This window comes from Eschscholzia californica, unplaced genomic scaffold, assembly GCF_041429995.1.
Source record: "Eschscholzia californica isolate CP2 unplaced genomic scaffold, dmEscCali1.0.p SCAF_1, whole genome shotgun sequence".
NCBI lineage: Eukaryota > Viridiplantae > Streptophyta > Magnoliopsida > Ranunculales > Papaveraceae > Eschscholzia > Eschscholzia californica.
Genome location: NW_028238198.1, coordinates 1,176,746 through 1,195,957, shown reverse-complemented (window position 1 = coordinate 1,195,957; position 19,212 = coordinate 1,176,746). Strand labels below are relative to the sequence as shown.

Sequence of the window (19,212 nt, the reverse complement as noted above, 5' to 3'; positions counted from 1 at the left end):
TATAGGAGAAGTTACTTTAATTTGATATTTCTTTATTTTTAAAGTTTCTATGTTTGAGTAGTTTATTATTTTAGGAATCCTAGTTTGAGTCTATCTAGGAAGGTTTATTATCTTATAAAAGGAGATCTAGTCTATGTTATTATTGACCTTGAAGAGAAAAACAATTGAGTTATTAAGAATTTAAGTTTAGTTTATCGTTTCTTACAGTTTTCTTTAATTGTTCCTAGTTTATTTTATTGTTCTTTAATTATTCCGCTGCGTCTACATCAAGTGGTATTCAGAGCCAAATTTTTTTTTTAACCAATCACAATGGTTAATCCTACCGTTCCTACTCCAACAATCAAAGAGAAGACACCAACTTTTGCCTCCGAATGGGACAACATCAACAAGAAGTTATCCTCGGTTACAAAATTGGAAGAAGCTTTCGAAAATTACAAGAAGGAAACTATGGAAAAATTCGAAATTCACAAGAAGGAAACTATGGAAAAATTCGATCAAGTCAATGATTCGATCATGAAGCTATCTAAACAACTCGAAGGCATATGTAAGTCTCCATCTTTTACCACTACTCCTTCTTCTACTACTTCCATTCAAGCATCATTATCACTTCCAACCACAACACCAACTTCAAATTCCATACTTGGTCAACCTAACACGACCCCAATCCCGATTCACATCAACCCTACATCACCACTATCACCGGTTTTCCCACTCATAAACCCCACAACACCACCTTTCTCCTTCAACGAACAACAAACATCAAACCAACCCGAATCGTTCTCCCACCATTCTACTACCAACCCAAGTATCACCCAACCGTACCCCTTTCAAACACCTCGACAATATTATTCACCAAACACCATCCCACTCGAAACCCAAACCCAAACCCACCACACATATACAAACCCTAGCTATGTAGGCTACAACCCGGATTCTATAGGCACCCCTAGTTTCCCTATACATAATATTCAAATCCCATCTAGAGCCACCACCCAAATAACCCTACTCCAATATCACCAACATGTTCCTGGTTCCCTCCCAATCTTTTGGTGTCAAACACCACCATGATGAGACATGAAACTGTCCCATTTGAATCTCTTAACTGGAGCTAGTTAGTCCATATTGAGCCGTTACTCTGATGAATTGTGTGTTTCTTTTTCTCAGGTGCCTCTTACGGAGTTTAATGTGAAAAATGGTTAAAATCGGGAGAAAGGCACACAAGGGGTATTTCGGTCATTTGGTGACAAGGGTTTTCTGGTATTTTGGTCTATATTGATACTCGGATGAAACTGGAGTCAATGACGAGTTCGTAGGCGAAAACGGAAGTGAAATCGGAGGTCGTATGTGTGAGATAGAGCGAGTCAAAGTTCGGATAAAAATCATTTGACCAAGTCAGCAATTAGACACGTGGCGACCAACCAGACGAAGAGGGATGCATTCCCGGTACGCTGGTGGGCAGACGAGTTATATGTGGGATCAGCTTCTCACGCTGATTTCGTGTGGCGCGAGACAAGATGTCACGCTGATCCTGCATGGGAGACACAAGATCCAACGGCCGCTGCTTTTCCTGATCACGTGGCATCATCTAACACAAGTGCTGCACCTCTTATCCTATAGCCGCGAAGCACCGAATAAGCTTCTTCTTGCCAACAAAACAGCTCATTTCTTTCCTCCTCAGTTTACCAGATCAGTTCCAGGTTATATGTTAGAGAGAGAACGAGATATATGAGGATGTTAAAGATTTTCGAAAGTTGGAAAGCTAGAGACTTGATTGGAAATGAGATTTTGAGATCTCTCCTCTTATATCAAAGAGAGCTCTCGGTCAAGATAGCTGGAGAAATCTCCATTGTTATTTTGAGAGAGAAACCGAGATTTTGCCATCGAGATCTTTTAGAAAAAGAAAGAAAGAAGGAAAGAGGGTTGTTGAAGATGGAAAGAAAATAGAGATATTGATAGAGAAGGAAAGAGGACAGCAAGGAGGGAAGCTTGATTGAGGAAGAAATATTTCTAGAGGAAGATAGCACTCGGCTATAAAGGAGGAGAAACAGAGAGCAAATGATCATCTCGGTTTGGGGGTCGAAAACAATCACCATCTCGACTGGAGAGTCTTCCTCTGGTAGCTCAACCAAAACCGACTATATTAGAGAGAGAGAGAGTGATGTAAAGAGCTTTAGAGAGAGAGAGAAGGAATTTGAGTTTACTGTTTTCTGTTTCTTCTTCTTCTGATTCTTCTATTAGTGAGAGAGAGAAGATCAGATTGAAAGAATAGAGAGAGAGAAAGCTCCTGGTTTGTGGAGAGAGAGAGATTGAATTTGTTTGAAAACTACATTAAAATCATTTCATCTTCTTCTCCCTTTACTGTTCCTGTTAGAGAAAGGAAGAGAGAATTATATTTTTGTTTAGAGAGAGAAAGAGAAAGTTTAGAGTGAGAAACAAAGAGAAAACCGAGAGAGAGAAAAAACCAGAGAAGGAAAATTATTTTCTCACTTGGAAATCGTTTCCGGGAAGATGAGAAAATAATTTTCCCTAAGGTACTGTTTGGCTGCGCAGAAGGAAAAAAAGGCGAAAAAAGGTGTTTTCTCTCCGATTCTTTACTTTATTTTCCAATTCTTTTTACATAATGCCTATGAGTAACTAATCTTACCTATCTAGGGTCTTAGATGAAGTCATAATAATTATATTCTCGATAAATTTATTAAAGTTTTTATTATTTTAACGATAAAATCTTCCGGGTTTTTAGACCGTTCATGGACTAAAAATCTGAGTTATATAAAGAACTCTCTAATTAGATCAAAATTAAATTGTCGTTAGAATTGATTATATGGATGGATTCAGAAGACCCTAGGCTCTCCCCCATTTGAGTTCCTTGTATCATTTGTAATTATTTTCTTTTCGTAAATTTATTTTTAATATTTTATTCATTTCAAAACCAAAACCAAATCATTTTAAAATCCTATTACTTCCTAGTTTTAGAATAGATTCAACTAGTCTCTGAGGAACGAACCGGTCTTACCGGAAATTACAACTTGACACCCGTGCACTTGCGGGTGTAGACCTATTTAGGAAACTTCTTAGGCCCATCACATCACCAACACAACAAACCTCTCCTTATTATTCCATATCCTCAACACTTCTACCACAAAATTTTGAATCTTCTCATCAAGTTGAAACTCAGTTATCAACACACCCAAGTAATCAAAACCCAGAATTTAGTGAAGGAAAAGAAGAACAAAAAGAAATTATCAAAACCCATCAAAACCAAGAAGAAGAACAACAAGAGAAACACCCATTAGTCACTACACACACTAAGTTTGATGATGTGAATGATCAGTCTTTAGTATTCGGTGGAGGGATTCATGATGGATTTTCGGATTCATGTGACTGGGATATGTCAAATATTGTTAAATTTGATGATTTGATAGTTCCATCTGGTTCAAATCAGGCTTTGCCACCTTATGATGGTTCTTCTTCATCTTCTTCCTACCGTATTCGCATGGAAGTGCCTACTTATGATGGTTCGAATCATAAAAATTTTCTGAATCAATTATGTCCCACATCGCCGCTTTCTCTATCAAATCTCTTCCTACAAAATTTTCTTCAAACAATTAAGAAAAATAGGATCAATTTTCCAATTCTTACAATGAACCTATACTCAATGGTCAAAGATCACATACCAATTGAACAACTTCCATCTAGGTTTCACATATCAATTGAAGAAAACAAACAGTGGGCTCCAGGTATTGATCACGTTAGAGTACATAAACTACATGAAGATGAACGTGGAAAAGTCAATTTTGCGTGGCATATCTACACTACATGGTTCCATATCGATATCTTAGTTAGCGATGGTTATGCTTATACTTTGGCTATTGATGAAGTATTTTGGAAATTTGTTACAATTACTCTTACTTCACACTTGCTCATAGTACTTCACACTTTCTTGAAGATTAAGTGGTTGAGCCTACCGTGGGAAGATGGCGAGATGATTGTTTTTAATTCCCTAAAGTTAATATTGAGAGAATCAGTGACATATGAGATTGGAATTGAAGTTGGCGATTTCTGGCAAATTGGTATCCTTCAGATTCAATGCAAAATTCGTTCAAAGTGGGAGTTACGGATCGCCATGACAGATTTCATCGTATGTGGGTGTATCAACTTGTTTTCTTCATCGAAATCGGTTCGGGACGAACCTTCTGGGGAACAGGGTGCTGATGCAGGCGCATAAACGTGTGGGCCCACGTCCACGCGTGCCCACATCCTATTTGGTTATAATAGTAGTTTATTTAGTATAGGAGAAGTTACTTTAATTTGATATTTCTTTATTTTTAAAGTTTCTATGTTTGAGGAGTTTATTATTTTAGGAATCCTAGTTTGAGTCTATCTAGGAAGGTTTATTATCTTATAAAAGGAGATCTAGTCTATGTTATTATTGACCTTGAAGAGAAAAACAATTGAGTTATTAAGAATTTAAGTTTAGTTTATCGTTTCTTACAGTTTTCTTTAATTATTCCGCTGCGTCTACATCAGGTGACTATTGGAGATGAAGAGGAGAGAAAAAAGAATGGCGATGAAGGTATGAGAAATAAGAAGAGATAAAAAAAAATGAGAAGGTATGAGTAATTATAATGACATTGATATATTAGTGAAACACAATGAGCACGATAACTCTTATAAACAAGTCTAAAGTTCAATTAAACAACGATCCAAAATCTTGCATAAACAGGTATAAAGTCCAACTAAACCACGTTTTAAAACAAAAGGGAAAATAAGTAGAAGATTGGTAAGAGGCAAAAGGGGAAATAATCCGAAATTGTCTTCTTAATCTCTAAGGCACACAATGGATTCGTGAGAATGAATAGGATATCTCTAAGGTTTCAGTTTATATAGCCACTGAAACCCTAATTCCACTACCTCACTGACTTTCTTTCTAATTCTGAAATTTACATGGATACCCTTTACATTGATAATCATCTTAACACAAGCCCTGCTTCGGAGATCAGCTCTGCTATACGAGTCCAAAATTTCGTGGCCCTCGAAATGGGTTAGTAGGTCGCATATCGGGTTAGCTATCGACCCACATTCAAGACACTTTCATCAATGTCAATATGAGATAGAGGGGGTGAAAACTTACCAAGATGACAGCTTTGATGTGATCATTCCTAAGTGAAACTTACCAAGATGTCTTCTCTAGTTTTGCATTTAAACCATTAAAATTATTAACCCAAGCAAGCCAAGGAATGAAATCCCCAACATTGAAAACACCCATTAAATGAACAAAATCAACTAACATCCATCCAAACTTCCTCCCAACTTCTTCTCCAGAGTACTTCTTCCCAAATGTAATTCTACATATTATATCACTTGTATATTGTACCAATATGTCTGTCAAGTTCACTACTCGATGACCTATCGAAGAACTTATAATCTTATCGATCATAATAGCGGTTTCTTCTTCTTTTACGTGTCGAAACGATTGAACTCTCTTTGCACTAAGAAGTTGGAGAACACAAATCTTTCTCATCTCTCTCCAATACTCACTATAAGGTGAAAAGGCCAAGTCCTTGTAGTCATAGGAAAACCTTCGGGCGAAGTCTGAAAGAGGTCGACTAGAGCAAGCAGAATCATATGTTTTCATAATCTCTCTAGCAAATGTGGGAGACGATACGACAAGAGTAGGAGCTTGACCCAAGTGAATAAGCATTAGATCAAGCCCATAGTTTTTAGAAAGAGATTGAAGATTCTTGTGTGGGTAGATTCCTAGCAAATGAAGATGACCAAAAATGGGAAGCTTATGAGGAGGTGAAGGTGGTAGATTCAGTGCTTTTCCTTTCTTGTATGATATAATATTGATCAAAATAAACACAATCAGGAGAAGGATCATAAGAAATGACAGTGAGAGATGAGAGACGGGTATTTGAAGTAACGGTGACACTTCTGTTTGTTCCATGTTGAATCTTGGGTAATAGTGAGATAGAGTACTTAAACTATATGTTATGAGATAGAGGTATTTGGCACCAAGCAGCTTAAACAGTTAGAAGTTTGTCAAGTTATGAGATATGGGTATATGGTGTTTTCTAATTTTGGATGAACTTCTTTTGCTTATTGAAGAATTTTTCTTCGAATGAATCAAAATCAAATGCCAAAATAAGATAACTTCGTATACACCCTGCCGAGAAATATTTTGTTTTATCTTAAGTTAGTTTTCATCTGTGGGTCCTCGCAGATACATTTGATAAAATTGAAAGGATGCAGAAGATTATACTATATCAATACAATTATGGAATGGAAAATAGTATTATAAAGGAAGCTTAGATATGATTCATTTTTTAGTAGTTTCTATTTTAAGATAATCATACAATAAAGAAAGATGGACCAAAAGTGAAGTTCTGACTTGTGTTGAACAAAAAGCTTCCAACCCAAGCAAAGAAACTGCACCAGCAAGTAGAAAAGATAGAACTATTAGCTTAAAGATAATAATATTAACAAACATTTTAATCGAAAACCAGACTCAACTTCTTTCTGAGCTTGAACTTGTTTCCTCTATGGAGGGTGTTTTCATAATTCTCTGCAGCACAACAAGTCTTGCTCTCTGAATCTTTCTAGTACAACCATTAACATATTTTCTATGTTTATCTGTATTCTTACTGAAAGCCCTAACCTTAATCTCAATCTTTTTGATAGCCAACCGAACCTTCATTGTCTCTTCAACAAACCCACTGCCATTATTAACTAAGGAACCATTTTGTGTCTCTTCGACAGACAGACTCTGTCTCATCTCGCAGGCGAAATTAGTAGATTCCATCTCCAAACTTTCCACCAAAGACATTATTTTCTCTAAATCTCGACTGGCGAAATAAGTTTCTTCCAGCATTGAATTTACAACTAGCTTTTGTTCTTCAACTTTGTTTTCATATCCTTGCCATAATCGCTTGAACCATCTATGCGTAGGAGCCCAAGATAGAGTTGTTGAAACTACAGGTAGAATGGCTATAAGAATTGGAGGTGCAGCTAATGCAGCTGTTATAATCGAAACAATCGTCAAAGTATATAATGCAGCATTAAATATTATGTTTGAAGTTTTCCTCCATGATTTAACTTTTCCAAGTTTCTTATCTAGTTTTTCTATCTGTTTCTCCAAACTTTGTAACATTTGCGAATGATCACTATAAAGTGATCGGAATAACTCCAAGACCTCTTGTGTAATATGGGTTTGAATTGATTTATACTTTTCCAAATTTTCCATTGCTTTCTGGTATTGATTGGTTCCTGGTGTTGAGTAGATGATCATTAGTCGTTCAAGCGATGACGTTAGTAACGTCTGTCTTGCTCTTAAATTCGATAAGTATTTTTCGACAGAATTGAAGAAATCTAAAGTGTGTAGACTAATTTTGAAGTAATTATCAATAAGAGAAGATAGTTGTTTGTTTTTCCATATATGATAGTTTTTACCTTGTAATATGATTTCAGCGACGTTTTCGTCGGTTCGAAGAAGACAAGTAGTCATCTCTCTTATTAAATCCAAAGAGAAAGTGAGAGGTTCTTGAATTCCAGTAGCCATAGCATTGATAGCACGATTTGTTCTAAGGTGTAAATCTCTATCGAATATTTGAACATCATTACTACGAATAGCTTCTTCATAAGCAAGTAGATCTTCAGCTGAAAGTTTTACTGGATGAAGAAGTTGTTCTTCTGATCTGGGACTGGGTGTAATAACATTAGCTTTACCAAGCCCTAATCGATTTCCCATTTCCTCAATTCTTCAATACTACAACAACTTAACAGAGATGAGTATAAATCTGAATTTTGAAATAAAGTTTGTGTTCTGGGTAGAGATGATAGGAGAAATTTTAGATGGAGATAACCTAATTGAGAGAGATAGAGTGTCAATGTACGAGTAATTTTAGAGGGAGAAACCTAATTGAGAAAGTAGTAGTATCAGTTAATGGAAGTTATTTTTGTTTGTGAGAGAGAGTGAGGGCGGGGGTGGGTTTTAATAGATTTTCTACATTCAAATATTAGAAACTAGGAAAAAATATAAACTACTAAAAAATAGGATATTGGTAAACATACCATAAACTTGGTACGCATGGACTTGGGATATGGAAATATTACCATAGAATTTTAGTAAACATACCATGATGATGCCTTTGATGTTATCTCTAGAGAAAGTAAGGGTGCTTCTAAAGGCATTGGGCCAAAATATCCATCTCTGTTAGTTCCAGGTCCAACCGCTCCTTTCTCTATTAGCACCGTCTAAGGCACCGGTTAAGTGGAGTTAACCCTAACCCCTCCATCCATCTCTCACAAAATCCAACCAGAATTTCGGACAAAATAATGATGCCCTAAGACGGACTGGACCAGTCCACCCATTTCCATTAAGTCACGGATTAGCCAATCCGTTACTCTTCACATACTCACGGATTGGCTAATTTCTCATATAAAGGTTTCACATTTTTCAGATACTTTCTGATAACTTCTTTTGTTGATGACCATGAGTTCATCTTTTTAATTGAAGATTGATCAGTAAAAGAGTTCTAACCATTGATAGACTAGGAGAGAGCTGAAGTGGGTCTTATTCTAAGAAAAACTCTTATGCTTTCAGAATCTAAATGAATTGGCTTCATCCAAACCGTCCAGTACGTTCGTTGTATGGGTTCATATCTAACTTTCTCTCTCTCTCTCTCTCTCTCTCTCTCTCTCTCTAAATTTTTCCTCTTTCTAAAATTCGTCTGATCGTGACTAAAGAACGAATTTCCATTGATAGGAAATCTGAGGAAAAATTTAGAGAGAGAGAGAGAGAAAGTTAGATATGAACCCATACAACGAACGTACTGGACGGTTTAGATGAAGCCAATTCATTTAGATTCTGAAAGCATAAGAGTTTTTCTTAGAACGAATTTCCATTGATAGGAAATCTGAGGAATGGATAATATTTGCTATTTTGAGATCTGGGTATAGATAATTCTGCCGGGAAACCGATGAAGGTTGATACTTTGTGGTAATAGTTTTTGTTGGGGGGAATTTTTAGGTTCCTTTTTTATTGTTAAGAGATGATGAGATCGACCATCGACGGAAATTATTAACATCTCAGAGAAACGTATTGGAAATTTGAAACAAGGGATTCAATAATCGTTAATTTGGGTGGAAATACAACTTCAATGTGACTAATTTGGAGGAAACAAAAAGATGAATTGAGATTACTTTTGTTTTGGAAGAAGATGGAAGAAGCAAATGAAGGTGAACGTCACCCGCATTAAAAACTGGTGCTTATAGAGAACTCGCGTCAAAAGTCATTGACCCGACTCAACAAAATTTCTGACTAGTAACAGTCTTTTAGCCCAATGCCTTTAGAAGCACCCTAGGATTAAATGTAGTTGACCAATATGGCAATATCTATATACTCTTAGAAACAAAAGCAAGTTCCCCAAAACATTTGATTTCATTGTCTTAAAAAAACACACACATGGTTGATTTCATTTTCTAATGTCTGAATCTACATTCTGTTTTTAGTCAAAAGGGTTGATTTTCAATTTGGGGTTTTTTATTGGATCTTCATCAAAGTTATCTAATAGCGGTAATGGCGGTATCTGCTTCTTCTATCTCTTCTTCAACTTGTTTTTCTAGGGTTTCTACTGTGAGTCTTCCTACTCGAAAGTTGTTCTTCTCATCTCCGATTACTACTAAATTGAATCAAAGGAGCTTAAATGCATCAATTACCAGCTTACCCAGTATCAATAATGGATCAAATTCATCCATTTCATCCTTTAATGAGGTATGAAAATGTTTAATTCTTCAAATTTAGTACTTTTCTGTCTCTGGGTTTATAAAAAGTTGTAATTTTGTAACATTTGGGTTTGTATTTCGCAGTTAATTGAATCTTTGATAAGTAGAGTTGATTTATCAGAAGATGAAGCAGAAGCTTCTCTTGATTATCTGCTGAATGAAGCTAATGAAGCTTTGATTAGTGCTTTTCTTGTTCTCCTAAGAGCTAAAGGCGAGACCTTTGAAGAAGTAAGTGTTTATATCTCTACTAAACCCTAAATTTGATCAATATAATTACCCTAAACCCTAATTTTGATTATTAGATTGTTGGATTGGCGAGGGCTATGATCAAATGTTGTAGGAAAGTTGAAGGTCTAGATAATGTGGTTGACATTGTTGGGACTGGTGGGGATGGGGCAAACACTGTTAATATCTCGACAGGGGCTTCGATTCTTGCTGCAGCTGCTGGTGCAAAAGTTGCAAAGGTTAAAATGCTTATATGTAACCGACAATTGTTTGATTTTTTTCACCTTAGGATGTTCTTATTTATTGTATTTTGATTCAATATCAGCAAGGTAATAGATCGAGTTCTTCAGCTTGTGGAAGTGCCGATGTACTAGAAGCACTTGGAGTTGCCATTGATCTAGACCCTGAGGTTAGTAAGCAATAAGCAATGAAAACGTTTCCGTAACATGCATTTAACCAAGTGATGATTTACCACAACCATTTCCGAAAAAATAGTATGAAAGATCACTGTATATCAAGAACGCACATGGAACTACTCTACTACTTCATTATGTTATCTTCTTTGTTGGTGCTTCCCGAGTACCCATTGTTGATTATTAATGACCAGGCTAATTCCTACCCATTCATGCAAGTATTCTTTGTAACTTTGGTACAGCGGCCTACCATTGTTCTTTTGTTATTAGTACGTTAAATCTCTGTTACAAATTTCCCACTTTTATGGTGATTATGTCCTTTTGTTCCGATCGAAATTAGGGGGTAAGGAGAAGTGTAACGGAAGCTGGCATAGGCTTTATGATGGCCCCGAAATACCATCCAGCAATGAAAATCGTTGGTCCTGTGAGGAAGAAACTCAAAGTCAAGACTGTTTTCAATATCTTAGGTCCTATGCTAAATCCTGCGAGGGTATCTTATGCAGTTGTTGGTGTATACAAGGAAGACTTGGTAAGTTATATATATATATATACATACATATATATATATACATATATGTATGTATATATACATACATATATGTATATATATATATGTATGTATATATACATACATATACATATATATACATACATATATATATATATATATATATATATATATATATATATATATCAATTTCTGTTCCATTCAATTTCTTCTAGGGGTCTAGGATGTTCTTTTACGCCTTAGAACATGATAGGTGTCTGTTTCTGACATCCACTCTGTTCTTGCTAATGCCACTTCAGAAATTGTTATTTATTTGTAACTTGTAAGTGGACTAAAAATGCACCATTAGGTTAGTGAAACTGGTTACTTTCTTACTCGTCTGGTCTTGAAGCTCAGTTGGTTGTTATTTACTCTATAGGCTATTTGCTTTGAAGTCATAAGCCTTGGTACTTATTTTGCTTGAATAGTTCTGTTAATATGACATTTTCTTAACGCGCACGTGCGAAAACTTGTTGTTTTTTATTTCATTCGTACATGGTATCATCTGCATCGTTTTATTTTGTGTATTCGGAAGATCTGAATTGAAGTCTAAGGTTATATGTAACTTTTTCAAATGTGTTTCTCTTGTACGTTATGCCGTTCAGGATATAATTCTTTGTTCTTGGATAGGTCGTGAAAATGGCTAAAGCACTGCAAAGATTTGGCATGAAAAGGGCACTCGTAGTTCACTCTGAAGGTTTAGACGAGATGAGCCCGCTTGGTGAGACCATTGTATTCTGGTCCCTGTTTAAAATATATCTTTTTTGGAATACCCTCTTTCTGGCTCCACTTCTCTAGAAGGTATCCCATTTGAATTTCTTACTTACAGATAAACAAAATATTTTGTTTCTGCAGGACCTGGACTAGTCCTTGATGTTACTCCAGAAAGCATTGAGGAGTTCCAATTTGATCCACGTAACCATCTTCATCTTCCCATTTTTCAACTATTTTAAAGGACTCGTATGAATTAGATGACCCTACACGTCGACAATATGCTCTTTCTTACTTCACTTGTTCATAGACAAATTTTCAGCAACTGGCTAGATCAGTGTTTGGGTTCGGTACTTTTCAGATCGAAAATCACTTGAACATTCTTATACTATTGATACCCCAAGATGAAAAGCACTGATCTGTGTCCATGATAAAAAAAAAAAAACTATGAATCTGCATTCTGAAAACCCCACAGCCCGTCATGGAAGCAATGAACAGTCTCGAATTGGGTTTTTGAGGGTGGGTTCATTTAGGTACACATGCACCAAACAACGTGAAAATTTGATTAACCGAGCAAGTATCTTGTTTTGGTCCTCCAGTGGATTTTGGTATCCCTCGCTGTACTCTAGAGAGCTTGAGAGGAGGAGGCCCCGAGTTCAATGCAACAGCACTGAGAAATGTACTATCGGGTGAAAAGGGACATGTAGCAGATGCATTTGTAAGTTCCATTTTACCTTAAAGCTCTCCATTGGGATGCTCCCGATGTTATATTATATTCTGTCTCAGTACCACACGTGACGAAGAAAGTTCTCGCGAATTTTATGCGAAAACCTCAGTGTTATTACTCGGCCTTTACTGTTTGTAAACCTCAGCAGTTTTTCTGCCATAGAATAGAAATCCATTAGTTGTCGTTCAATGTACCAGTTGGCGTAGTGAGACTGAATGCATATTTGTGTTTAAACATAGACTTGGGTTTTATATTTGTGTTTTCGTTCCACTGAAAAACCATTTGGACAAATTGATCAGATCCTAAATGCAGCAGCAGCTCTGTTAGTATGCGGGCGAGTGAGCACCTTAGGCGAAGGAGTTGATCTGGCTCGTGAAACTCAATTGTCAGGGAAGGCTATTAAGACGCTCGAATCTTGGGTCGATATCTCCAATGTAAGTTCAACTCTCAAACTTACATCATCCCAATTCCCTCCATTATCATTGCCTTCACAATTGATATTTTCACTGCAGAAAATGAAAGATGGAGCGAGCATCGGAGTAGCTGCCTGAATGTACTGTAAAGTTGGGACATTGGTTGCTCATTAGTTAAGCTATGGTTTTGATGATTGAACAACTGCTACACAAATCACTGGATATGATTTTTATGTATTCCACAATAAGTTGTTCGTACCAGATGGTGCGAGAAATCCTTTTGTTCTCACATTTTTTTAGTTGTCGAGGGGATTATGTAATAAGACTTGGATTTAACCTATATTATGACAAATGAGAAAGTTTTTTTTTTTTTTTTTATCTTTGTTCCATTAGATTCTTCTCATTGATGTTGGTAGACACAGGGGGTTGCAGATTTTGTTCAATTTGGAAAATGGGTCGATTATTGAAACAGTTGTGATTCCTTGCAAGAGAGGAAGGAGTGAAGGACTACTGTTTGTGTCTCAAGTCAAGTGGGATGTGCCATGAATTGCCAGTTTTGCTACACGGGAAGGCAAGTTTAACCCTTGAACTTTATGCTTTGGAGCTAAAAACATTTGAATTTTGACGTTACAATTCGGAAAAAAAAAAAAGTTTGAAGTGAGTCGTTTTTAAGGGGTTTAAACCTAAAACACCTCGAACCCTTTTGACTTTGATATAAGATTAGATTATCAAATGAATCATCCTAAAATTATCGTAGATAGGACCTACATTTTGGAATTCCACTGTTTTGATAATTAGACCAATTTGGTTACATCTCTTACATATCTTCTTAGATTTGTATACATTCACACGTCTCTACTTGATTAGTGATGGGAATTTGGTAATGTGAAGGATCACAGCAGGTGGGGTGGCTGAGAATTTAGGGATCTGATTATAAGGGCTTTACTCAGATTTTTCAGATATCCGGCCCTTGGGAAGAGGGGGCCGGTGCCACCGCAATTGTCGCACACCCACACCCCTGCCCCTACTAGTTCACTATTGGTTTTGAAAAATAATTTTTCTTGATAAATCTGGATGATGGGATCTAGTAGCATATAATTTTCGATTTGGATTATAACGTTCAACAAAATTAAATACAACTTTTTGACAAAAAAAAAAACAAAAACAAAATTAAATACAAATATATCATATCGCAATTATTGAGATTCTAATTTCTCAAACAACAATAAGGCGGTAACAATTCAATTAATAATGTTTGTTTTTATGATAAATTATTGATGATGATTCGAAGAAGGAGAAGAGATGAAGATCAAGAGAGGACGAGTGGCATCCTAATAGGCACCCTGTCCTTACCAGGTGTCTGTCTACAAATAATAACAATTTAAGCAGGTGCTATTAAGTGCTCCCTAACAAAAAAAAAAAATTGAACTAGTAGCGTGTAAAGATGTCATTTCCTTCCACAAAGAAAAATAATGTAAAGATGTCACTTTATGGTCCATCACTGTGATTATGGGTATGAATAATGCTGTCAAATAACATGCTTCCATTCCTACCATTAAATGCTAATAATCTGGCCGACATAATTAGTTTATTTATTAAGGGTCATTTCTCTAATAGCCCTTAACTTTCTGACCAGCTTCCTGCTTAGCCTTTAACTTTATTAAAAAATTTCAGATGGCCCCTTTTCAGTTACACTTAAAACACCGTTAACCAGTCATCAACTCTCTCTCCTACATCTCATCACCTCTCTCTGCCACCTCATCGTCTTCTCCGGCGAAGGTCGCCGGCCGGACAATTTTCCGGTCGGCGACCTTCAAACATTAAAAATATATATATATATATATATATACACGAACAGACAAGACCTCCAGTGAAGGTTTCCCTTCGCCAGAGTGTTAGAGAAAGAGAGAGGAAGAGTGAAAAAAAATTCTTAATGTTTGAAGGTCACTGACCTTCCGTCGCCGGAGAAGACGATGAGGTGGCAAAAAGATGAGGTGGCAGAGAGAGGAAGAGATGTAGGAGAGAGTTGATGACTGGTTAACGGTGTTCTAACGGTAACTGAAAAAAAAGACCATTTGAAAATTTTTGACAAAGTTAGGAACTAGGCAGGAAACTGGTCACAAAATTAGGGACTATTAGGAAAATAACCATTTATTTTTATATTATTTTAGGCCATTTTGAGGTGACTTTACTTCATTATTATTTTTAGTCAAAAGGGGTGATTGTAAATGTTGATTGGATCTTAATCCAAGTTTTTAGAAAATGGTGGTTCCGTGCTATCTTGATTCTTCTTTTATATGTTTTTCAAATGTTTCTCTTGAGAATTTCCGCATTCCAAAGTTGTCATTTTCTTCGCCGATTACTAAAGTTAATAATAGGATCTTAAGAGCACGTGTCGCTAGCTTACACGGTATCAATAATGAGATATCAAATTCATCAATCTCATCCTTTAACGAGGTTTTGAAACGTTCCAATTTGGTAGTATTTCTCATTCCTTTACTTATTGGTTGTTTAACTATTTTTTTTTTTTTTTATCGTTGGCCTTTTTTCTATTCAGTTGATTGAATCTTTGATAAGTCGGGTTGATTTATCAGAAGATGAAGCAGAAGCTTCTCTTGATTTTTTGCTTAATGGAGATAATGAAGCCTTAATTAGTGCTTTTCTAGTTCTCCTAAGAGCTAAAGGTGAGACCTTTGAAGAAGTAAGTATTCAATCTCTTGTGATTTTCTATTCCAACCCATTCCTAAATGGTATGTGATCGATATGATTATCCTAAACCCTAAATTTGATTATTAGATTGTTGGCTTGGCGAGGGCTATGATCAAATGCTGTAGGAAGGTTGACGGTCTAGATAATGTGGTTGACATTGTTGGGACCGATGATGGCGCGAATACTGTTAACATCTCAACAGGAGCATCGATTCTAGCTGCAACTGCTGGTGCAAAAATTGCAAAGGTAACAATTCAGATTTCAGATGTTTGTTTTTTTATTTTGCAAAATCTGAAACTTTGTCTGAATAAGTTAGAGGTCTGAATTGGCTGAATAAAGACCCACTTTTTTCAGACTTTAAAATGAGTCTGAAATATAAGCCCACCAGCTGAAAAGTACTCAAAAGACAAATTTACCCCCACAAAAGTAAATAAATACTTTCCAATCTCCGTCTTCATCTCACCGACCACCATAACACACCCGTCGACCACCAACAGCCGACCACCACCACAAAATAAAATTAAAAACTTATCAAAAGATTTAGAAATCAGACATAATTGAAGGTTGGAAGAGATCTTTCCAACCAGGAACTCCACAGTAAAACTGGATGATTCCTCTTTCTCTCTCTACTACACCATAACTTCCATTACTTAAACCAAGAGGATCACAAGAAATACACAACAAGCTTGAAAATGGGATGAACTTCTAAACCAGATCTACCATAGTAAAGTTTGATAATACCACTTTCTCTCTCTACTCCATAAGTTCCACTATTGACAGTTTGACACCAAGAGAAAAGTTCTCTCTCTCTGTGTCTTACGAATTTTAGAACATACTCTCCTCTAAATTTGGGCGATTTCCCAATATAGAAGGTGATCTTCTCCTTTGTCTAGCTTCTGTAGATGTAGATCATAGAGGGTTTCTGATTTTTTCAACAAATCATCCATCTCAATCAGGACCGAGGCGACTGTGGTTCTCCTGAAACCCTAAAGAATCGACTGTAAAACCATCACAAAGATCTAGTTGGAACTCAGGTATTGGAAGAGGTGAAGAGGCAAGGAAGAGGGAAAGAAGGATAATTAGGGTTTGAGTGTTAGGGAAGTGGAGGGGAGGCGGCAGAGAAAGGAGCAAAGATAGTTAGGGTTAGGGTTACAATTTCTAGAGATTTATTTTGGTACCTTAGTCATTTATGTAAAAAAGGGTATAAATGTCAAAATTAAAATTCAGACCCAATAAATTCAGATAAAAAAACAAACATTCTAACTTGTATTCAGATTCAGCTAATTCAATTCAGCCAATTCAGATTCAGACGAAGAAAAAAAAAACAAACAGCACCTTAGTGTTTGATTTTTTTCACCTCAGATTTTCTTATTTGTTGAATTTTATTTCTAAATCAGCGAGGTAATCGTTCTAGTTTTTCATCATGTGGAAGTGCCGATGTACTAGAAGAACTTGGAGTTGCCATCGATCTGGATCCTGAGGTAAAAAAAATATATATTTCCTAACAAGCATTGAACCAAATGACGAATTACTGGTGGAAAGTGTCTTGAATACAAGTCGATGTTAAACTCAAAGTGCGAACTAAAAAACTGTTTTTTGGGTTAAACCTTGACACAACTATGTTTTGTTGCCCTAGTCTTATAAGGGCGGTGGTAAATGTATTGGTGGTGTCTGCTGATTATCCGTTGTGACTCTAAAAGATCGGTCAAACTCTTATTATGAAAGGGTCCATCACAAATTTGATGTGTCGATCAGAAAACAAATGCATTTCATTGTCTCAATGTTTCTAGCCTGCCCTCCATAGTATGAATAATGCTGTTTCGTCGACACTAGGGTGTGAGAAGATGTGTAAAGGAAGCGGGCATAGGTTTTATGATGTCCCCGAGATATCATCCAGCAATGGAAATCATTGGTCCTGTGAGGAAAAGACTCAAAGTGAAGACTGTTTTCGACATCTTAGGTCCTATGCTTAATCCTGCGAGGGTACCTTTTGCAATTGTTGGTGTATACAAGGAAGACTTAGTAAGTTCTGCATTATTATCCAAGTTCTCTTCCATACCGTTTCTACATTTTATTCCTTACTTTTGGGAAAATCCGAGTAAATTGTTTCGTTTAAGCCTGATTTTCGTGTAACAACTTCAAAAATCTCTCTTGTTCGTCGTTCTGGTCATCTCTGTTTTGGACAGGTTGTGAAAATGGCTAAAGCACTGCAAAGATTTGGCATGAAAAGAGCATTAGTTGTTCACTCGGAAGGTTTAGACGAGATGAGTCCACTTGGTGAGATCCCCATCTTAAATTCTCCATCCTTGAAAATATCTCATTTCGTTGTTTCGGGAACAACCCCCCTTTCTGGCTCAGCTCCTCTAGCAGATACTATTTCATTTGGACTTCTTATGTACGGAGAATAAAATATTTTGTTTGCGCAGGACCTGGACTAGTCCTTGATGTGACTCCAGAAAGCATTGATGAGTTCAAGTTTGATCCGTGTAATCATCTTCCTGATCCCCCTTTTCAACTAGTATTTTAAAGGAGTGATTGCGTTAGATTAACCTGAAAGTTTGTTAAACCAAACTAAGTATCGAAGTCGGTTATCAGAAAAATTATGGAAGCCAATGCCATGTCTTAAATTACCCAAGTGTGGATTGACTGAGGTAAACATGCACCCAACCGAGTATGGATTAAGCCAGCAAATATCTTGTGTTTGGTGCAGTGGATTTTGGTATTCCTCGATGTACATTGGAGAGCTTGAGAGGAGGATGCCCGGAGTTCAACGCAAGAGCACTGAGAAATGTATTCTCTGGTGAAAAGGGACCGGTAGCAGATGCATTTGTAAGTTCCCTGCTCTATTTATCTACTTTAAAGCTCTCTGGACAAGGATAATTCCATCGAGTATTTACACTTATTAGTGAAAGCTTTTTTAGTACGGTAAACCTCCAATTCTGGCCATCGTGATATAACTCTGAAAGCCCTTCTCATATTTTGCCGAGTTATGTTCAACCTCTCATGACCGTGTCATTGAATGACCAGATACTAAATGCAGCAGCAGCTTTGTTAGTTTGCGGGCGAGTACGCACCCTAGCTGAAGGAGTTGATCTGGCTCGTGAAACTCAATTGTCAGGGAAGGCTATAAGGACACTCGAATCTTGGGTCGATATCTCCAATGCAAGTTCAATTCTCAAACTAACATCATCCCAATTCCATTCATTTTCATAGCCTTCACAAACTGTTATGTTCGTTGCAGAAAATGAAAGATGGAGCAAGTGCTGGAGTAGCTGCCTGAACGTCAATCCTGTTGGTAAGCGGTGGTTTTGACGATTGCACAACTACTACACAAACAACTGAATATAATATATGTAATTCAACAAATTGTTTGTATCAGATAGATTCATCCTCTATGCAATTATTTCGTTCTGTTATCACATTCTTTTGTTACCCACTTACCAAGAGAATTATGTAAGAAGACTTGGATCTATGTAACAAATGAGAAGGTTTCTTTTATCTTTTCCAACTACTGTTTTAGATCTATTTTAATCGAAGAGATTAGACAGTTCGTGATGTATCACTCGAGCGCCTTGAGTGCGTAAATTATGTGGTTGTTAATTACTATGGAGTTTAAGGGAAAGACAAGGGTCATTGTGTGGTCATGGGCCAGAATGGCATGCCCCAAAGAGAAAGAAGACTCTG

General features: G+C 36.7%; 3 protein-coding genes and 1 pseudogene across 3 annotated transcripts; 2 read left to right on the top strand and 2 right to left on the bottom strand.

Moving 5' to 3' along the window:
• Positions 1 to 5,170: 5,170 nt before the first annotated feature.
• Positions 5,171 to 5,947, bottom strand: LOC147562974 (cytochrome P450 736A117 pseudogene; annotated as a pseudogene).
• Positions 5,948 to 6,508: 561 nt separating this feature from the next.
• Positions 6,509 to 7,747, bottom strand: LOC147562973 (UPF0496 protein At4g34320-like). The gene has a single exon (XM_086654318.1). The coding sequence runs from the start codon at positions 7,745 to 7,747 to the stop codon at positions 6,509 to 6,511; it is 1,239 nt and encodes a 412-aa protein (XP_086510444.1).
• A 1,608-nt stretch (positions 7,748 to 9,355) lies between these two features.
• On the top strand, positions 9,356 to 13,189 carry LOC147562972 (anthranilate phosphoribosyltransferase, chloroplastic-like). Its single transcript, XM_086633126.1, has 10 exons — positions 9,356 to 9,772; positions 9,868 to 10,011; positions 10,086 to 10,247; positions 10,334 to 10,417; positions 10,762 to 10,950; positions 11,599 to 11,689; positions 11,824 to 11,883; positions 12,279 to 12,397; positions 12,706 to 12,840; positions 12,919 to 13,189. Exons 1-10 carry the CDS (start codon positions 9,578 to 9,580, stop codon positions 12,955 to 12,957), a joined length of 1,218 nt encoding a protein of 405 aa, XP_086489252.1. The 5' UTR covers positions 9,356 to 9,577; the 3' UTR covers positions 12,958 to 13,189.
• Positions 13,190 to 15,081: 1,892 nt separating this feature from the next.
• On the top strand, positions 15,082 to 19,036 carry LOC147562971 (anthranilate phosphoribosyltransferase, chloroplastic-like). The gene is made up of 10 exons (XM_086654311.1): positions 15,082 to 15,276; positions 15,377 to 15,520; positions 15,616 to 15,774; positions 16,926 to 17,009; positions 17,362 to 17,550; positions 17,715 to 17,805; positions 17,955 to 18,014; positions 18,239 to 18,357; positions 18,556 to 18,690; positions 18,770 to 19,036. The coding sequence occupies exons 1-10, from the start codon at positions 15,082 to 15,084 to the stop codon at positions 18,806 to 18,808; spliced, it is 1,215 nt and encodes a 404-aa protein (XP_086510437.1). The 3' UTR covers positions 18,809 to 19,036.
• Positions 19,037 to 19,212: the final 176 nt, after the last annotated feature.